The 18533-nt window shown below is 37.7% G+C and overlaps 1 protein-coding gene and 1 long non-coding RNA gene across 10 annotated transcripts in view; one reads left to right on the top strand and one right to left on the bottom strand.

Annotated features, from left to right (window-relative positions):
• Positions 1-18533, top strand: part of CHD9 (chromodomain helicase DNA binding protein 9) — an 87221-nt gene that overhangs the window by 26136 nt on the left and 42552 nt on the right. For 7 of the 9 annotated variants that reach the window (XM_048317121.1, XM_048317117.1, XM_048317120.1 and 4 more), the window contains 2 exons: positions 8681-9018; positions 18415-18526. In XM_048317121.1, the coding sequence (XP_048173078.1) occupies positions 8681-9018; positions 18415-18526 (450 nt within the window). Of the gene's footprint in view, positions 1-7417; positions 7546-7678; positions 7873-8680; positions 9019-18414; positions 18527-18533 lie in introns of those variants that run through there. The other 2 variants (XM_048317122.1, XM_048317123.1) reach the window with 2 other exon arrangements.
• On the bottom strand, positions 2530-7328 carry LOC125332348. Its single transcript, XR_007206450.1, has 3 exons — positions 6933-7328; positions 6729-6819; positions 2530-2932 (listed from the first exon to the last, which is right to left on the bottom strand). It is a non-coding gene; the product is annotated as an uncharacterized LOC125332348 (long non-coding RNA).

The raw sequence follows: 18533 nt of genomic DNA, 5'->3' as shown, positions 1-18533 counted from the left end.
TCACTTAGCTTTTAATTGAATTGTATTTTACCATTGCACTCAATGTACTACAAAATGTGAGTAGAATTTGGTAAATTAGGCTTTTAAAGCATGCTGTGGAAGAAAATCTACCTCTGTGTTTTGTTCAATGTGTGGTTGTTTCTCTGACCTAGCCCGAGTTCCCTTTCTGTAGGTATTTGCAGAAGTGAGGCATTCAGACAAAAGGTGGGCAGCTTCCTGCTGCTTCTGAAGAGTTCTTGCCCATTTGCCCTTCCTCTCATCCCTTCAGTAGCCTCGGTGACGCCTCCAAGTAGCATAAGAGCACCAAGAATAGACTATGGAGGGTTGTGCAGCTTACAACCCTTCACACCCATAATGCCTTCTGAATCTGGGCTGATAACAAACTGAGAGAGAGTGGGAGAACCGGGGGATAGTGGAAGGAAAAACTGACAGTCGTAAACTTCCTAAGCATGAAAGTGGGCTTTGTTTCAATCATAATGTCTTCTTACAAGACTACTTCCATGAGAGATGTAGAGGGAAGGAACACTGTAACTGAAGTTAAGTTTTGACAAGAACCAACTACCTTTAAGGTCCTGTTGCTTTTTCTTGCTGAGAGATGGCTGCTGTGCTGGTTTCTTAGTGTGATTGGTACAGGCATGCTGAAGCTATCTTGGATGTTGGGATTAAGGGGAATAAAAAGCTCTTCATGTGATGTTCTTGAAGGTAGTTTGGGTGGGTTTTTTTCTTCTGGTCTTCTCTGGTTGGTAAGGAAAAACAGAACATGAGAAAATAACTTTCTCAGGGGCATACAAAAATGGTGGCCATATAAAACATGGGTGGGTATGTGACAACTTGTGAAAATTCAGCTTGAGTTTGTTGCAATTTTGTTTTCTGTTCTGAAGACTTTTGCAGTCAATTCTTTATTTTACCTTTACATCATCACTTTAAAAGATTTTGTCACCTTAAATTAGAGCAGTTTCAGTTAATGTTATGTTTTTCTGGAGTTTAAGAAGGTCATTGAAAAAAAATTTGGGGATAGAAGCTACCTGGCTTTTACATGTTAAATACATTTTTCCAGTTGTAAAATCAGGCATGTGTATGTGTGTTTCAGATAAGGCAAACCCTTATCTGTACCTTCCACTTCCAAGAAGGTGTTGGATGATGTTAGATTTCAGTGGATTTAGAGCTTTATCTGGGGATTTTGAACCCTAATGACTACTCTTTAAAACATAAATATCTGCTTGATTTTTCTTGTCCGTAACTATTTGGTGAAGTATTTTACAGATTTATTTCCAGATGCCCACATAAGACTTGTTTCTAACAGTGAACTGAAACCTGACTTGCCTTTTATAGAGTAGAGAGTTTAGTCAACTCTGGTTTTTAAGCAGTCAAGTAATTGCAAAATTTGTAAAGTTAAGATTAGGCAAGAATGCAAGAAAGAAACAGAAGGTTTTGCTAGACCATTTTGACCCTTAGAATAGATTAAAGTAGAAGATCTGAAGGTAGAGGTATGGCATGACTGTGAATTTGGTCTGGGTGTAGTAACTCAATGGTGCATCCACCAGGTGCCTTGAATATGATAATTACATTTTTTTCATAGACAGGAGCCCATGGTTTTCTCATGGTAAGTGCAGTGATTCTGCTGGTGGGGACCCCACCCCATAGTGCACCATGAGGTGTGCACTGCATCAGGCTTAGACCAATGCAGGTTCTGAGTATTCCTGGCCATGCATATGAAAAAGAGCACTGAGAAGTTTTGCTGAGGCAGTGGGTTTTGTTGGCATTGTCTGCCATTATCCAAATAGCTCTTACATTTCAGACTGGAACCGAAGAGAAGTGGGTACATGATGGGCACAGAACATCAAGCCACTGAAAACTGAAACTCATTAAAAGCAGCAGCTTGGCAGAGCAAGCAGGATGAAGTTCTCAATTTCTTTCATTTCCTGGCAATTTAGTATGCTCCATTACATAGTGCCTCCTTTAAGAGTTACAGTGCAAACTACACACACGTTTTTATACCACTACTAAATATTGAGAAAAAAATTCTAACGATATTTGGCACTGAGCCTCAAAATACTTTCTTCAAACAATCTCTTCCAAATGGAAGCAAAATGTGTGCTGCAGACTCATTCTGTAACTTCTGATGCTGCCTCTGCAGCATGCCCAGGTTAGCAGCTGCTTACATGGACATGGCTTGATCTTCCCCTCATGAATGATAGGGGAGGTCACTGGTTAAGAAGCTGCTACTACTGACAGCTATGCTCTTGTCACTATATTAGTGGCAAAACATGTTTAGTGATATATTACTGGGCTCTGTAGCATTGAGATGTGAAACAACACCCCAGAGAGAGTGTGACGTGCTAACAGGTGCATGTTTCATCTTAGAAATGTGACTAGTTTAAGGTTGCTGACCTTTCCATTAGTGTTTTCATTTCCACAGAAATTTAAAATTTGGTTATAAGCATGGTGCTAAATGCCTTGTGAGGCATAAATCACATTCACATCCCAAATCGCAGATGTGTGTTCTGAAGTGATTGTTACACAGATAAAAACTGTTTTCTGGCCACAGTGCTGTAATTGTTAGCCATTCATTTACCAACATCATAGATAACAAGTATGGAAGATGAAAAAGGTGGACTCTCACTTGGTATCTTTTTCCTTTTTTTTTTTTTTTTAATGTCTATTTTAATTTGGGTTAGGTTTCATATATGTGTGTCTTGAAATTCTGTATCCCTTAAATACTGAGACATTCATTAACAGTGATAATAAGCTAGAAAAAGAAAGAAGTGTATTATCAGCATATTGAAAGAATCACAATTCGGAATGCTTCACTGGCTCTCTTAAGAGTTCCATATATGCACCAAAGAAAATGGAAAATGATAGAACCCCACAGATCTTCATTTGCTAGTGCTCTTGGCTTTGTGAAGCAATCCCAGCAGATGGTGTGGGGCAACTGTTGAACAAGAAAATAAAAAGCAGTTCAGAAGGAATTCTGGGGGGAGTTCTCTCTGGAGAAAAGAAACCCTGTTGCATATTTAGGTGATCTTCGCATTAGTTGTGCAGGAATAGCTTGATTTACTGAAAAATCTCATTTCAGTGTACTGTCTAAAGAAAATATCATCTTTTGCTGGGATTGCCACGCAGCAAAGGAGATGCCTTTCTGCATGCCTGTGGGGTGACACACATTGATATGATAAGTAATCTTCTACAGATGGACTCTGTCAAAGCTGTGAGGTTTTGGGTTTTTTTAATAGATGTACTTTTTAATTACAAATCCACCATTTAAAAAATCACTAGAGGAATTATTTTTGCAGATGGTTCTAGAGGAAAAAAGTTCAGAGTGCTAGAATGGAATTCAGAAATCACTGAGTTGAGTCCATGCTTTCCGGGTTTTTTAAAGTTGCATTCCTAAATACAATTTTATAATGCAAATGATGAATGGATATACCTTTAAGAGTGAGTTAAAAACAACTGCAGTTTTCAAATTTTAATGTGATTATAATGTGAAAAAATGAGAAGCTAATTTGGACAAAGTCCCCAAACTATTGATATTGTAAGTCATGCAATTTATTTATTTGTACTATGGTTCTGATATTAATACTATTTTGGTGACTTGACATGCACAAAGAGATGCCTTGTTTAGTAATAGACATGAACAGAGGTGATGTGGTAATGCATGAAGATCAAGTTTCCAGGTGGCTAATTTTAGCTGCTTTTAGTGCAGTTGATGTCAAGGTCATCTTGATTTCTTTAAGACCTGGTAGACTGTCAAGAACTTGTTATGCTCTCAAGGCAAACAGTACTTGCTCTGAGCATCATCCTGCAGCTGTGTACAGCTAGCAGTAGGAGAGAAAGAGTCACTCAGGGCATTGCAGATGTAAACCTTAGCTTTCTGTTGTTAGACTCATTAGGGTCATAATTTAGCTCTTAGTTGTAGCTAATCTAAGTGGTCAGTAGATCCACAAGTGAAAAACATTATTTCAATAAAATGCCTTGTATAATTCAATCACAAATGTGTGACTTGTTAAAATTTCAGAGAAAAACATTGTCAGTTCTTAGAATATATCAAGAATGGGTGCAACTAAGGAGAGATATTTAGTCTGAAGGGGTTTGTACACACAAAGAATTGAAAGTAATGCTACTCTATTGTGAATTACCATACTTACTGTAGGAAAGGTGTTCTTACAGTGGAAGCCATATTTTACTATTGGAACAGATAAGGCAGGATTTGGCAAGGTTTTCCAGGAGGTTAGAAGTAGTTTCAGTGTTAAACTCACCTTCTCCTTGGGGCTTCCTTTGTAGTGATATGCAGAGGATGTGAAGGAATTATTTGTTGTTGTGGAGAAAATGAAAATGGGTTTAGGCTTTAGAGGAGAAAAACCTGATGTCTCTCAGTGTTGAGGATGGTGGTTTGTCCTTGCTGGGGGAAGGACTGTTATGCCAGTGAAGGTCTTCAAATGCATGTCCTATGCAACCACAACAAAGTGTTGGAGGAAATGCCTTTCTATGAAAAGCCTCCTCAGCTGAGTACTGCTATTGAAAAGATGCTGTCATGATTCTGCTTCTTGATACTGCCTGGTAACTTGACTGCTTTTACGTTAGTTCAACTAAGAAATCATTCAGATATGTATAGGGTACCTTCTACTCCTGTGAGACAGCATGTCAAATTCCCTTGAATAGTGCCAAAAAGATGCTCCCCTGGCTGTGAATCAGGGCATGTGTGGGGAATTCTACAGCTGTTGTCTGAGCTGTTCCCTGAGTATTTTTCTGGGCTAGCTCTGCGGTGTGAGCACCACCAGGGCCCATACCTGCTGCTGCTAATGGCTTTTGCAGGCAGCAGCAATAGTGTGAATCTGAGGTGATTCCTGCCAATTTCCCTGCTGCCCACAGGATTGCGTGGAGCAGCAGGGAACTGACTGGAGGCTTGTTCGCTGCACTCGGCTGCTGCTTGGCAAAGCCATTAGCAGCAGCCGATACCCTGGAGCTCCCTCTGTGGAGATTCAAGACAACATTGCATTGCTTTGCATTCACTCATATTGGGATGATTATCTTTGCAATGGTGAGAAGTACAAACCTTTTTTCCAAATAAAATCTTGAGTTTTTAAATATATGGTCGCCTCAGGGTTTTCCTTTTCACCTTCTCCTATATGTTTGTCAGTTAAAAATTTCTTTCTTATTCTAGATGGAATAGGTTTGTAAGCCATTGGTGAGAGGATATATTTCTTTAGGATGTTTATCTGCGTTCTGTCTCACTGAGGGGGAGGGGTTTACCCTTTTTTTTGTAGATGCTGTGTAGCTTTTGAAATGGTTTTCAGTGTGCATGATGATTTATAACTGTTCAATCATTTTATAGGCGTGCATATTTTTGAATCATGAAATTATTACCAGAATAAAAGACCTCTGCTGAATTAAATGGCTTTTTTTGCTAAGTACACACAGATCCTGTCCTCTGTAGCGCAAGCGTGTTTCATATTCTAATCTCAAAACATTTGCTTTCCAGTTTTGGTTTTTGTGACAATGGTGACTTTCTTGATGAAGGTTTCATTACAGATTTATTTAGCTTAGAATGGCTGGCTGGTGCCTTCCTGCATCTTCATGAATGTCATTTCCATATGGTTACAAATGCCATAGCAAAATTTAAAAAAAAACATGGTCTGGGATTTCTAACAAATAGCTTAATGTTTGTGCAGTGCAGGAAACAGAACTCGGAAGGGATAGTACAGAGCAAGACGCAGAGGGTCAGCCTGAGGAATTATAACATTGAGGAGCCTCGTCCAGCATACTCACAGTTCTACAGTAAGAGTGTAGTAAATGTTGTTGAAGAATAAACTGGGAAGCAGCTTTGAGCTCTGAGAAAATGTAGCAAAGAAACTTTGTTTTAAAGGAATAAAATATCTAGGAAGAGACTGTAAAAGGATTCACGAAAAAGCCACCACTTCTTTATTGCCTACTTAATAATTAAGCTTTTTTGCTTGTTTGTTTCTTAATGGCCCAGGAATGTTCAAGAACAGACCAACAGTACTGGATTTAGTAGCATTTGGCTTATAGCTGAAATAATACCAAGGGTACATTAGGAATATGGTTTTTTGTTTAGCTGATCTCAAAATGCAAAATAGTTGATTATTTACCATTTTTACTAAGATATGAAATAATAACCCTAAATAATAAATCCCTGTAATTTATAGTTACTGTAAGCATAATGTCTTGGCTAGAGTTCTCAAAAGTAAAATTAAAATGTAGTAATTGTCCTTGTGATGTTGCTGCATAATTACAGAAATATCCTTGAATTTAAGTGGTGTTGTTAAGAAAATAATCCATTTAAAGTAATGGTACCACTAGCGTTTCCACTGGACAAGGAACTTAATTTTGAAATCAATCTTAAATAGAAGTGAAATTATCTTTTAAAGCAATGACTAATTTTAACAATCTCAAAATCCTTGCCACATTTTACATTTTCTGTGGAAAAACATATATCTTACAAAATAAAGGTATATGTATATATTGAGCAAAACAGAAATCAAGTCCTGATCTTTCTTCATTCTTCTTGAGTGGGCTTTTGAGAATCAAGGGTATTGCTAGGATGGAGCTATGCTGTCAAAAGCTTCTTGTTTTTGTGGGTTTTTTAAAATAACCTTGCAAAAACCCCCATCTTCTTTTTGGTTTTATTTCATATGTTTACGTATTTTAAAACTTGTCTGATTTGTTCAAAATAGCACTTTAAGCCAGCCTGGGAAAGAAGAGGCGCTTACCAGAGAGCCGTGTCCCGAGGAGGTCTCCACCGCAGGGTCCCGCAGGTCTGGGCAGGGGCAGAGGGGTAAAACCGAGGAGTTCTTCCATTTTCTGTAGGAAGCAGGGAAGCCTGTCAGCAAATGATTATAGTCACTGTTGCCATCTTATAGTAATGAAGTAAATGCAAGAGAAATTATAATTAAAAAAAAAAAATCAAAAAGTACATTGGAGAGCAAAATCTGTTTGTGAGGCCACAGGCTCGGCTTCGGCCGCTGTCCCCCCCGTGCCCTCCCCCGGGGCTGGAGCCGCAGGCTTGTAGTGCAGCGAGGTCCAGGACGAACAGCGCCCGGTTCCCACGGTTTTCCACGGGAGCGAGCAGCCGCTGTGGGCGGCGCTGCGGGCGGGGAGCGGGAAGGGTTAAAGCCGATCCCCGCGGGGGTTAAACGCGGAGCCTAATGGAATAATGACGGGTAGCACCATCTGCTGGCCTAGTTCCGCGGGGAGCGGGTCTAACCGGCGCTAATATTGGCGCTGATGCCTTTTGATGCTTTGTGCGTTTCTTTCCGCGCTTTGTTGGGATCCGGCGGTCCGCGCACGGCGGGGCCGGGCCGGGCCGGGGGCGGCGGGTGCGCGCCGGGCAGGGCGCGGGGATGCTGCTGAAGCGAACGAGCGCTCGGGGAGGGCTCTGCGCGGCCCGGCTGCCGCTCGCTAAATAGGCCATTTAGCAATCTTCTCCCCATGCTTTTCTCCTGAGCACTGCCGGGGGTGCTGGAAAAGCGGAGGGCAAGTCTTTGTCTGACGCCAAAAATGTCTTCAGTGAAGAGGCCAAGAGGAAGGGTAAGTGAGAGCCTGAATGAGTGGGAGGAGGAGGGGTTCTTTGGGCTAAAAGGCTAATGGGATTGAATAACCTTCCTTATTACTGGCTGCTGCTGCGGGAGCCGCATCGCCATCTTGAGCTGTTCCCGAGCTGGGTCCGGCTGTTTGTTCCAGCCCCGGGGCTTTAAGGTGGCATCGGGAGCGGCCCCATCCCTGCCTCCCGCCCCCGCCGCCCATGAGGCACCTATAGAACATGTATCCCGGGAAGTGCACGGGGTTTGGCCAGAAAATGTGTTTGGAAATTCCTGGTGGCTTTTCTTCCTGCTCTAGGCAGAGGCGCATTTACGGGTGAGAACGTAACATAACTGTTATCTGCTGGGGTTTTGTGTTTGAATAGGAAATTCTTTCCATTCCTCAAAGGGGGAGGGGAGGAAAGCAAAAACATGTCTTCTGGCTGGCTGCAGGAGAGGCTCATCAGCCCCGTAAACAATTCTGCGTCCATGAAATGGGCATTAAAAACCCGAAAATAAAAAACCAACTTACGTCTTTTATCCAAAGCATGGAATGTATGTTGATCTAAATAAAAGAAACGCTGCTTTCTGGTCCGTTTATGGATATATAGCTGTGTAATTTTAGTTTTGATTTTATCTTTTGTCTGTTTTTTAATCTTGGTGTTGCTCGAGCATCTGTTGTGTTCATCACTGAGTTAGTCCTGTAGATCATTTGTCTGCTTTAAGGAAACTGTGGTCCTGGTATCCTACCAAAGGCAAAAACACTGATGCTGGTACCTTCAGGAGCTCCTTGCTTTTTCGTATTTTATTGAAGGTGTTGGAAGTGCGTGTCAAATGTATGGGAATGCTGCAGAGGTTTAGGATTGCTTTCTTTAATTACAGAGGTGGAGAGAAGGCTGAGAGAATTTCAGAAGGTTATTTTTTATTGTCTTTGAGTACTTGGATTGGTTGTTTAAAACCAACAATTGATGTAGTTATTTTGAAACCCACGCCATTCTGTGGTATAAACTGAATTCCTCGTTTTTTGTGTCCACATAAGTCCCTGGCAGTTACAATTTTTAAAAATGTATATCTATATCAAAAATGTTTGTACTTCATATTTTTAAAGTAAGGGAATTTAATTTACTTTTTGTTTCTTGCTACAGCCTCCTTCTTCCAAGAAGACTGATGGTTCAGGATCATATACTAAGTTGCAGAATACCCAGGTGAGGGCAATGTCTGAAAAGAAGCAGAAGAAAAAAACAGACTCGGAAAGTAAACAAGAGAAGGCAAATCGAATAATATCTGAAGCAATTGCAAAGGCAAAAGAGAGAGGAGAGAGAAACATTCCAAGAGTAATGAGCCCTGAAAACTTCCCCAGTGTTTCAGCTGAAGGAAAAGAGGAAAAGAAGGGTAGAAAAGTTAAATCCAAACCAAAGGATAAGGAGAGCAAAAAGCCGAAAACTGGTTCCTCATCCAAAATTAAAGAGAAAACAAAAATTGGGTAAGTAGATTAAAACATTGTCTCTCTTCTCTTCAGACTGTAAATCCTTGATTAAAATGGAAACTGCTTACTGATAATAAAATGTTCTCCTCCACTGCCTACACAAAATTCTTCCTGATTAAGTCCATGTGTGGACTCTCTCATTCAGGAACAAGAATGCTCTGTTTTCTCTTTAGATAAAATTGCTGTAGGAGTGTCCTTTTGAAAGGAATTATTTTAAATTCATATTCTAAAATATTCTGTACTCACTTTGAAGCACAGACCCAAGTATCTTTTATCTAGTGTTGTAGTCAGGTCTGACTCCAGACTAAGTTTTTCTGGATTATAAATGCTGTCTTTATCAATTTTGGCATGTAGCTTCAATATAGTGTGCTTGGTGAACTGCACAGGGAGAAATTGGAAGTTTAATGAACTTGTAAGCAAGAGAATACTCTTATAAATATCATGCGTATCAAAAGTAAAGCACATATTGGAAAAATTAAATCCAAAGACCTTTGTAGGCTTCGGTCATATCAGTTTAATCTGCCCTCTTAAAATTTTTGCAGACTCAGCTGGGTCAAGCTGGGTGGATACCTTGGGATGAGGAGCTTTCAGAAGGCTTTAGGTGTTAGCATGCTCCAGGGGCTTTAGGAGCTGGCTCATCTTGGGACTCCAGAGCTAACCTACGTTGCCTGTTTACTCTTAAAGGAAAGTGTGTGATTTCCAATGTTAAGTACGTCAGTCAGAACTTGAAATGGAAATCTTAGCTACAGTCTGTTTTGTTTTTTTTTTTTTTTTTTTTTTTTTTTCTCTCCTTAAATCCATGCTCTTTTTGTGGTAGCAGGAATATTAACTGGCATATCTCTCAAATTTAAATGTCTCATATACATATGCATATTTTCATGTATGGAGCAGAAATGAATGTTCTTTTAATCGGCCTATTTCTCTGCATTTTCTTTTTTTTCTTCTAGAGATCAGTGCTTTTCTTACATGTTTAAAGTAAACTGTTTTGAGTAGTTATCCTGTAGTATGAAGGTTACTGCTCTAAGTTCAACTTCATTGTTAACATAAAGTTTCATGGTGTTAATTTCTTTCTGTACTGTTTATGGGTTGGCATATGGTGCTGCTTGTAAGTGCACTGAGTAGTGCTTCCTTTTCTTTTTTTCTCTGTCTAGTTTAAGGTGGGATTATGGATGTGTACTTCCAAAGTTGATTTCACTTTCATGTTTCTGAATTTATTCATGTTCTATAACAAACATTTTGTGGGTCTACCTAATCAGAGAACTTACACAGTGTTGTTTAGGTAGTGTCAGTTTCATGAAGCTTTGTGGTTTATTCTTCGTGTGCTTTTTATTCATTCTTTTGGATAATTGACAAAACCTGCCAAAAGATTGTCCTTATGATATACTACATAGTTGCCATGCTATTTTTACTGTTTTTAAATGAAAAAAAAAAAAAGAGAGAGAGAAGCAAACTATTACATTCAATTTATGATTCTGCACTCAGTTTTGTCTTGGTGAAATGCTTTGCTGTGCACACTTAGGATCGGTTTTCAGGATTTCATCAGACGGCGTCAGTTGAGAATGAGACATTTCTCAAACTGTGTTTTTAACCATGGTGTTTGTGTTTGATGCAAAGTGCTTGCAAGCTGCTAGAGGAGCTCCCATTTAATTATGGTCAATGTTTCATAATTTTGCATTGAGCTGTGAAGGTTTGCCTCCCCATTATTTACCAGTTTAATCAGCTAATGCCCCAGTAGCACTCTGCTAACTTAATCATGCTGCCAAGAATTGCTTTAATTACGTGGGATACATACCTAAAGATGCAGCAGTCAGGTCCTGGTAAGGAGCTGTGAAGAGTATTCTAGAACCACATATTACAGATTTCTGTTCATATTCACAGAATTCCATTTTATTTAGACGGACAGCAGCAAACCAAGTGCTTTGAGACATCCAGATACTTCATTTTGTATCCAAACAGATTCATGTGTTGTGTTGAATTAGCACTATTGTATATTATTGATATAAATACGTAAAATAATAACTATTTAGCAAAGAATATACCAGTGATTTTGCAGAGCAGTAATTGCAATAAAGCCTTGATTTTTTTAAAAGAATAATCTTACCAAACTGCTTTCTATGCAAATGTAACTGCTGATATTATAGCAGAATAATTGCTATAGAATCACTATACTTGTCTTTTCAGCCATGGTCAAAAAAATTGTATGATTAATAAAATTTGTTTTATTCAGAGAAAACCAGAATTAAATAATAAGGAGTTTAGAAGGCTAAACAGCTTTTGCAGAGTTTTCATCCTATCTTCGTTCTTAAGAAAATATTTCTTAATGAATCTAAGCACATCCTTGGAATTTTTTTAAGTCCAAATAGGATTGGGTTTTTAAGCCTGTGGGTTGCTCCATTGATTTTCTTGTTACCTTAAAATAAACTTTGACTGAATCTTGGGAGAAAATTTTGCTATGCTAAAATTTTCTCCTGTAAAAGACAAGTGCTTTATTGGGCAGGAAGGGAAGGGAAGATCTCAGTTCAATGGAAATAGGTTTTTTCCTTGGAAAGAAAGATTTTTGAAATCTGTTTAAAAGGTGATGAAAAAAATTAAAATTCTTTTTCATTCAATAATGAGGAAACCTTTATATTATAAATATATATACATATTTATATATATATGTCATTCCTTGCATTTAATCAGAAAACAAAACCTGAAGTCCCCTCATGTTTTAAAAAGATCAAGTAAACAATTCCCAAATTTCCAACTGTTAGACTGTTAGAAGCTATTGTGAACTAATTTTTCTGCAAGAAGTATAGTCATGAGTGAAATCTTAGAGCCAGTAAAGGTTTACAGTACAATACAAAAAAAAAAAAAAATCAATATACCTTTTTAATAGTAGTGGAGAATTTGTTTGGGTGCATCTGCTGTTCCGTTTTAGGAGTTCTATTGTGATATGTCCATCTCAGATGAATACATTTCTTTTCATTCAGGTTTTTCTATACCAAACTCATTTAACTTGCAGGAACTGTTAAATCTGTTGATTCAGTTTGGATTTGGAGTGTCAGAACAATGCGGGAGGTGGTGCAGAGTTGTGTGTGCTTGAGAAGATCTGAAGTCACATGTATGTTTTGGGTGACTCCTGTTTCATTTTTGCAGGCCAACAGTATCTGAAACAATAATGAATGTGTGAATTTCTCCTTTTTTTTTTCTCGAAATATTTGGGAAAGAGTTTTAATCTGGTCTTTCACATCTGTGCTCGCAGCAAGCACAGCCTGTTCAGTACAAGCACAATGGTTCCTTCTGTAGCCCAGCACTCAAACAGCAAACTCTTCTTTAGATTGTGATCATAGACTTCGACCTCTTCCAGGGCTTTTGTCTGTGTAGGCAGTTCTGTGTTGCTCTTGAGGAGGATTTTCAGAGTTACAGTTGAACTGTAAATGCTGTCCTGTAGAGCTGCAACACTAATTGCTGAACAGACCTTGATAAAATTGCCTGGTAGCCATCTGTTTAAAAAAAAAAAAAAAATATGTTTTTAATTGTAATACAGCCCAGCTTTTACTGAAATTGAGTAGCCCTCATCTGGGATCAAGATGAGTTTTAACTACTGTGTCTGGATTTAGGGAGCAGGATGATTTTTCAAAAGTTTCTGTTCTTTGCTGCTCAAACACAATCAGTTTGTGTTTGGTGGCTTCATGTTAACTGTTTATATTTTCCTTAGTGCCTCTGAGATGTGCATGTACAGGAAAAAAATATAGCGTGATTCATTCCAATTTATCATTGCTACTTAAAAATTGCTAGCAGTTACTTTCTAGGCAGGCTGTAGTTTCTTTCTAAAGGTGAGGGTTAAGGTTTAATTTCCCTGAGCTGTGAAGTCAGAGAAATAATGCTTATTAATTGTAGCCAAGTCTATTAGAACTGGATTCAGTGGTTAGTAAAATTTCTGTGCCATAAGTATTGGTGAAGATTAATGACTAAATTATATTATTACCAAGAACGTTGTAAGGCTATGACAGAAATTATTAGAAGAATGTATGTATAATTTATTTAGTATTACCAAATTAAGTTAACCAATTTGCTTTATGCATTGATTACTGATTAAGTTAATTCTTCAAAATTTGCTTTACAATTTCTCTGCAGACTGCAGAACCACTTTCCATATCCTGGCTATTTACCAATGTGTATTGACATTTAGGAATTTATTTAAACCCTTCCATATATTTGTATAGAACTTTTTTCCATTTACAAGCTTTTTCTAATTGATTCTACTTCTTCCATCTAAGGTGATGCATATTTAAGCTAAAAAGTGTACTTCTTACCACTTGATGTGAAGAATTATGAATTTGTGAACATTCTCTTGTTCAAAAAAGTAGATTGGCATTTAGGTTTTATAGCTTTCAACGTATTCCCACCTACTCAAACATAAAATTAAATATCACAGCCCTGATGAAAAGCAACAGCTCTGCACTGATGATGTAAAGGACAATATCAGTTGAATACATTTAGGTAATTTTTTTTCTTAATCACTGCATAATTTAAATAAATAAATCCCCCAGATTCTAAGAACTCAATTTACAAACGTTTGCGTCAGAGTGGTAGTGCTTCAGTTCAAAACTGCTACCAGAAATGGCTGTATTATTTCTTGTGCTAAAAGAGCAATGGTGGATTTTGTTCATTAATCTTTGAATTATGTAGCAATGAATCCAGCAAGTGGGATGTGATCCTGTGCACTACTCAAATGAGTAACTGTGCTTGTTGTCTTGAACCTTGAAGTAGGTCTCACAGATACTGTTTACAAGCAGTTTGAGGACCTAAGACCCTTACAGATAATCTCTGCTTGTTGATCTGATATGTTAAGGTGGTTTGAAACCCTTATAAACTCAGGTAGCAACTCAGCCGACATGGGGAGGGGGGCTGGAGAGGAGGTGGTTCACTTGTTACACTGATACTGTATTAAGTGTAAATAGCTACGACTTGAATTTCCCGGGAGGCAGATTCTGGCAGTTGTCTTTGTTATTTCGTGCCAGTGAGGCAAATGCTGGTGACCAGGTCTGTGGTCAGAAAGAAGGGGTGCTCGCTGAATCTTTGAGTTCTGTTAGATCATTTAAGGTCATTAACTTGTGTCATTATTAAAATGGCACATAAATTCAAGATTGGACCATACTTCTGGGATGTTGTTGCATGCTGTGAGCTGTGACTCCGGTTAAGTTTTCTCTGCTCCCAGGTTGTAGTTTTGATGCATAAGCTGGGTCTAAGTGGCATCATCTAATGTTTCTGCTGCAGATTGTATGAATACAAAGTGGTGTGGTCTTAGCAAATAAATTTAAAATAAAAAACATTTTTTTGTTATTTCGCATTGTTGTTTCAATATTGTATGAGCTTGAAATGACTGATAATTCCAAAAAGAATATTAGGAGTGTTTAAAAATCTGTGCACAGTCCAGAAGTTATTAATTTGAAATACAACTGTAGAAGGAGACAGTGGTTAATATTACTGTGTTAGTATTATTTGTTGTAGTATTATTTGTAGTATTATATGCTAAAAGGATAAGAGAAAGTGGTTTTATACCAGCAAATTAAGTCTCATCCAAGATGATACAGTATCTTGTCAAAGAAACTTCTACTTTACATTTTTAGCTAAGTTTCTAGTGATAAAGAATTGCTAATACTGTTGATAACATAGGAATTTTATTGTTAGTAATTTAACAAAGTGCTTTGGCTACAAATGATAGTATCTGAGAGGTGGCTTTGGACACTAATAATTAGTTACTTGGTGTTTCCTGTTTTGGGAAAACTGAAGTAAAATGATATATTAAAGGCATGCAATGAAGGCCAAATGTACTTCCTATTCCTGACATGCCTATTACATATTTGCTGCCTTTTTCTTTCTATCCTCTTTAATATTTCCTTTTTCACTATTTGGAAGGCTTTGGAAGGTGTTTATCGCTTTAAAGCTGTTCAGAGTACTGACAGTGTTTCCATCACGTTCTCAGCTATCAAACAGAAAGGGAATGGAGCACATTCTTCTTACTGGTTTTCATTTGTAAGAAAGAAGTCGCAGTGCTTCTCAAATAGTGGTTCTTGGTAGCTCTAAACCATGGTAGGAGTCTTATACTGAGGATCAGAAGTAATACTGGCTCATGAGAAATCTTCTTTTTAAACTTCTTTTGTGGTATAAGTTTCTCAACATCTTTGGTTTGTAGTTATAGAAAAAGAAAATATGTGTTGAAGAAATCTACTATATCTAATTGTTGAAATATTTCTTGATGTTATGTAATAAGATAAATCTAAATTTAAAAAGACAAGAGAAAGTGAAATTGGAGTGGAGTCTGGTGATATTATTTTTTCCATGTCTACAGTGTGCTGTTAACTTTTCATAGAAACAGAATAGATAGTTTCTGTTCAGAACAGTTTGTTTCAGGGTGGAAAAAGGGATTTTAGCCAAGGATCTTTATGCTTTCATGCAGAAATTTATAAACTGGCAAGAGAACTTGTTCGCTCAATGAAAATTTTTCACAGAATTGATCCAGTTTACAAGCTTCTGAAAATCATTGTTTTCACATAGCAGATTTTTTTAGAAGTTTTTGGCCAAAATATGAGCAGATTGCATTTTTACTGATAGGAATGTATGACTTTAGCACCATACTGTTGTTCATCAGCTTCTGATAGCAAGGAGCATTGTGATTCTGGGCACTGGATCAGAAAGAATTGAAACTGCATTTATTCCTTTCACTGGCACCATATCCATATAGAGGAGGAAACATTCTGATCTGTAGCATGTAGAGATATTCAGAAAATTTCAGGGAGATGCTTGTGAATTATTGGGCATAGGGAATGTGAGCTCCAAGCAAGACACAAAAGCTGACAGAAATAGGATAATGTGTGTTGGACTGCAGGGGCAGAGCAAGAGGTGAACCCAAGGAGGGACTAAAACTAAGAAAAGGAGAGGAACAAATATGCAAGGAAAGATGTAGCTAGAGCAGTCTAATCACAAAATATCCCCATGACCTAGAACAGAAGGTCCTTAAAATCCTTAGCTATTCAATGGATGCCACTGCAACCCAGCGTAAACCCCACATCCCTTAATATTGTGCTTCTTGAATACTCAAGGACCATTGAGCCTAAAGTAGTAAACAGTTGTGCATGAAGTGAGAATAGGCTGTGGTCGCACAGATAGAATTACTTAACATAGCAACATGCATTTATGGATTGTTTTAATCTACCATTTCACAAAAGAGGATCAACATTTAGAATAGATCGTCCAGGTACCTACCAGCTGTCAGCCTTGGAGATAAGTGGAACTTAACTGCGCTGAGCAACATAACGGAACTCTGAAACTGGCATTGAGTAGGGATCACAGGTCTTCCAGAGACCCCTTCCAGCTTGACTTACATCTTAACACTTACTCGATTAAAGAACATTCAGTTATCCTTTTTCTTTGAAAGAATTCAAGAGCAGGGAAAACATGTATTGATACTTTTTTTTCCAAACACAAAAGGTACAAAGCAGGAACCTGGTGGGATGGATATTGTTTCATGAATGGTCTTCCAGGAAATTCTCACTCATAAATTTACCAGGTTTCCCTTTAAATCCATGTTAAGTTTTAGCATCCAGAATTCCATTTAACAACAATTTCAGAAGGTCAATCACAGCGTGCCTCATCTGCATCATTTTGGAATACATTAGCTGATTTGACATATTAGTGACAAGTGCTAATGTAACACTTAAATTTTATGAAACAAAGTGAGATAAAAATGGAAAAAGTCATTATCCAAGTCCATAGCTAGAAAGTGTCATATTGGACAAATACCCAAGAATACAAATCTTAAAATAAAAACCAAGGAAAACAGAAAGATGATTCCTAATCAGAGCTTAAAAAGTGAGGGGAAAAAAACTGCTCAAAGTAACCTTGAAGTCAGTAGGGAAACCAGTGTGTTTATTGCTGAAATTATTTCCTGTGATTATGAAACATGTTTTCTAAGTAATAATTAAACTGAGAACACCTAATGAAAAGGCAAGGACCAGAATTTACTTGTGAACAAGCAGCTCTGGGATTATGCTGACTGCAGCTTCATTTCAACCTGCATCCATCAGTGCTGTTGACTTTGTGCTAGAAGTAAAAAAAAATATGGGAGTGGAAAATCTTCGGTGGTTTTGGGGTTTTCTAGCCTTTCCACTGAACATACCTAGTGATTAAATATTGAAAAGCAATGAAAATGTTCATTGCCTCTGAAGATATACCTGGAATCTTTTGTAAGCCATGTTGTTTAAACTTTCCATAGTGTTTTGATAATTCAAGATGCTTATTTTCTATGTGAACTGTTAGTCTGGACATAGTAAATATGTGTGTATTCTCTTTGAACACTGGCAAAGAGAAGTCAATGAGTTGTATTTCAACCATTACATTCTCACCAATAGTATTCTGATCAGGTGACCAATATATTTGATGTTATTTTGCTGTAAATAACTTGTATTGTCTGTATAGAGACTAAAATCTTGTGCTTCATTTGTTTGTAACATGGCAGAAACAGCTTGTATGCTGGAACACTTTCCTCGTATTCTGTTACAGGTCTGATAAGAGACTATATGAAATACATATTTTAGGACAGCTTCTATCTGTGATTTTCTTGGACAATTTGTCATTATTCTACAATTATGCCACTGTAAATATATTTAAAGAAGTGTATTTGGCACATGTCAAATATGGAAAAATATTTTTACACTCTTTAGTTAGAAACAAATCTGATGAATTGGTGTGATTTATAGTGTAATCTTTAAATCCAAACAAAGAAATAGTTGGTGCTTTTTCATTAGAGTTTAACTAATTTATTTAGCACAATGGTGGTTCTTAACATATTCTGATAGGTTCTAAGATTGCTTACAGATAAAACAACCGGATTTTGGATATAGCTTGGCTTTTTTTTATAAGGACAAAAAGGATTTTTTCAATTCCCTTATTTTTTTTGTTGAATGACTTATTTAAGTGTAACAGTTTTGCATGTAAGACTGATTTGAGTGATTTTCGTAAAAATAAAGGAAGATACATTTTAGAGTGGTAGATTGTTTGTGATAAATCATTTAGTGTGGTCATCTGCAGATGGTATCTCTGCTAACTTTGTGTAGTTCACCATTGACAGTTGGTTTACGTGTTGGATTTTGTATTTCTGTTTTCGTGTAAAGACTTAAAATGTGTATGATAATTAGGAATTTGTGATAGCAAGGTAACTGTAGAGAAGCTCACTAACACTAGTGAACAATATGCTGTAAGGTATTTGAGAGCTATTACTCATTTTTCAGACAGGGGTGCTATCTGAGTTTTATATTGAGAATATGGGAATTGGTAGTGATGTGATCCTGAAGTTACACACACTGGTGTACAGCATTCACTCAGGTGCTGGGGTTTTGTTTCCAACAGAAAGCTGATCATCACGCTGGGCAAAAAGCAGAAAAGGAAAAACGAATCTTCAGATGAATTGTCTGATGCTAAGCAGACTCCACAGAGGCCGCTGAAAGATGAAGACTCACAGGTAAGTA

The sequence above is a fragment of the Corvus hawaiiensis genome, chromosome 12 (genome assembly GCF_020740725.1).
Source record: "Corvus hawaiiensis isolate bCorHaw1 chromosome 12, bCorHaw1.pri.cur, whole genome shotgun sequence".
Taxonomy (NCBI): domain Eukaryota; kingdom Metazoa; phylum Chordata; class Aves; order Passeriformes; family Corvidae; genus Corvus; species Corvus hawaiiensis.
This window is presented reverse-complemented; position numbering and strand designations above follow the sequence as displayed.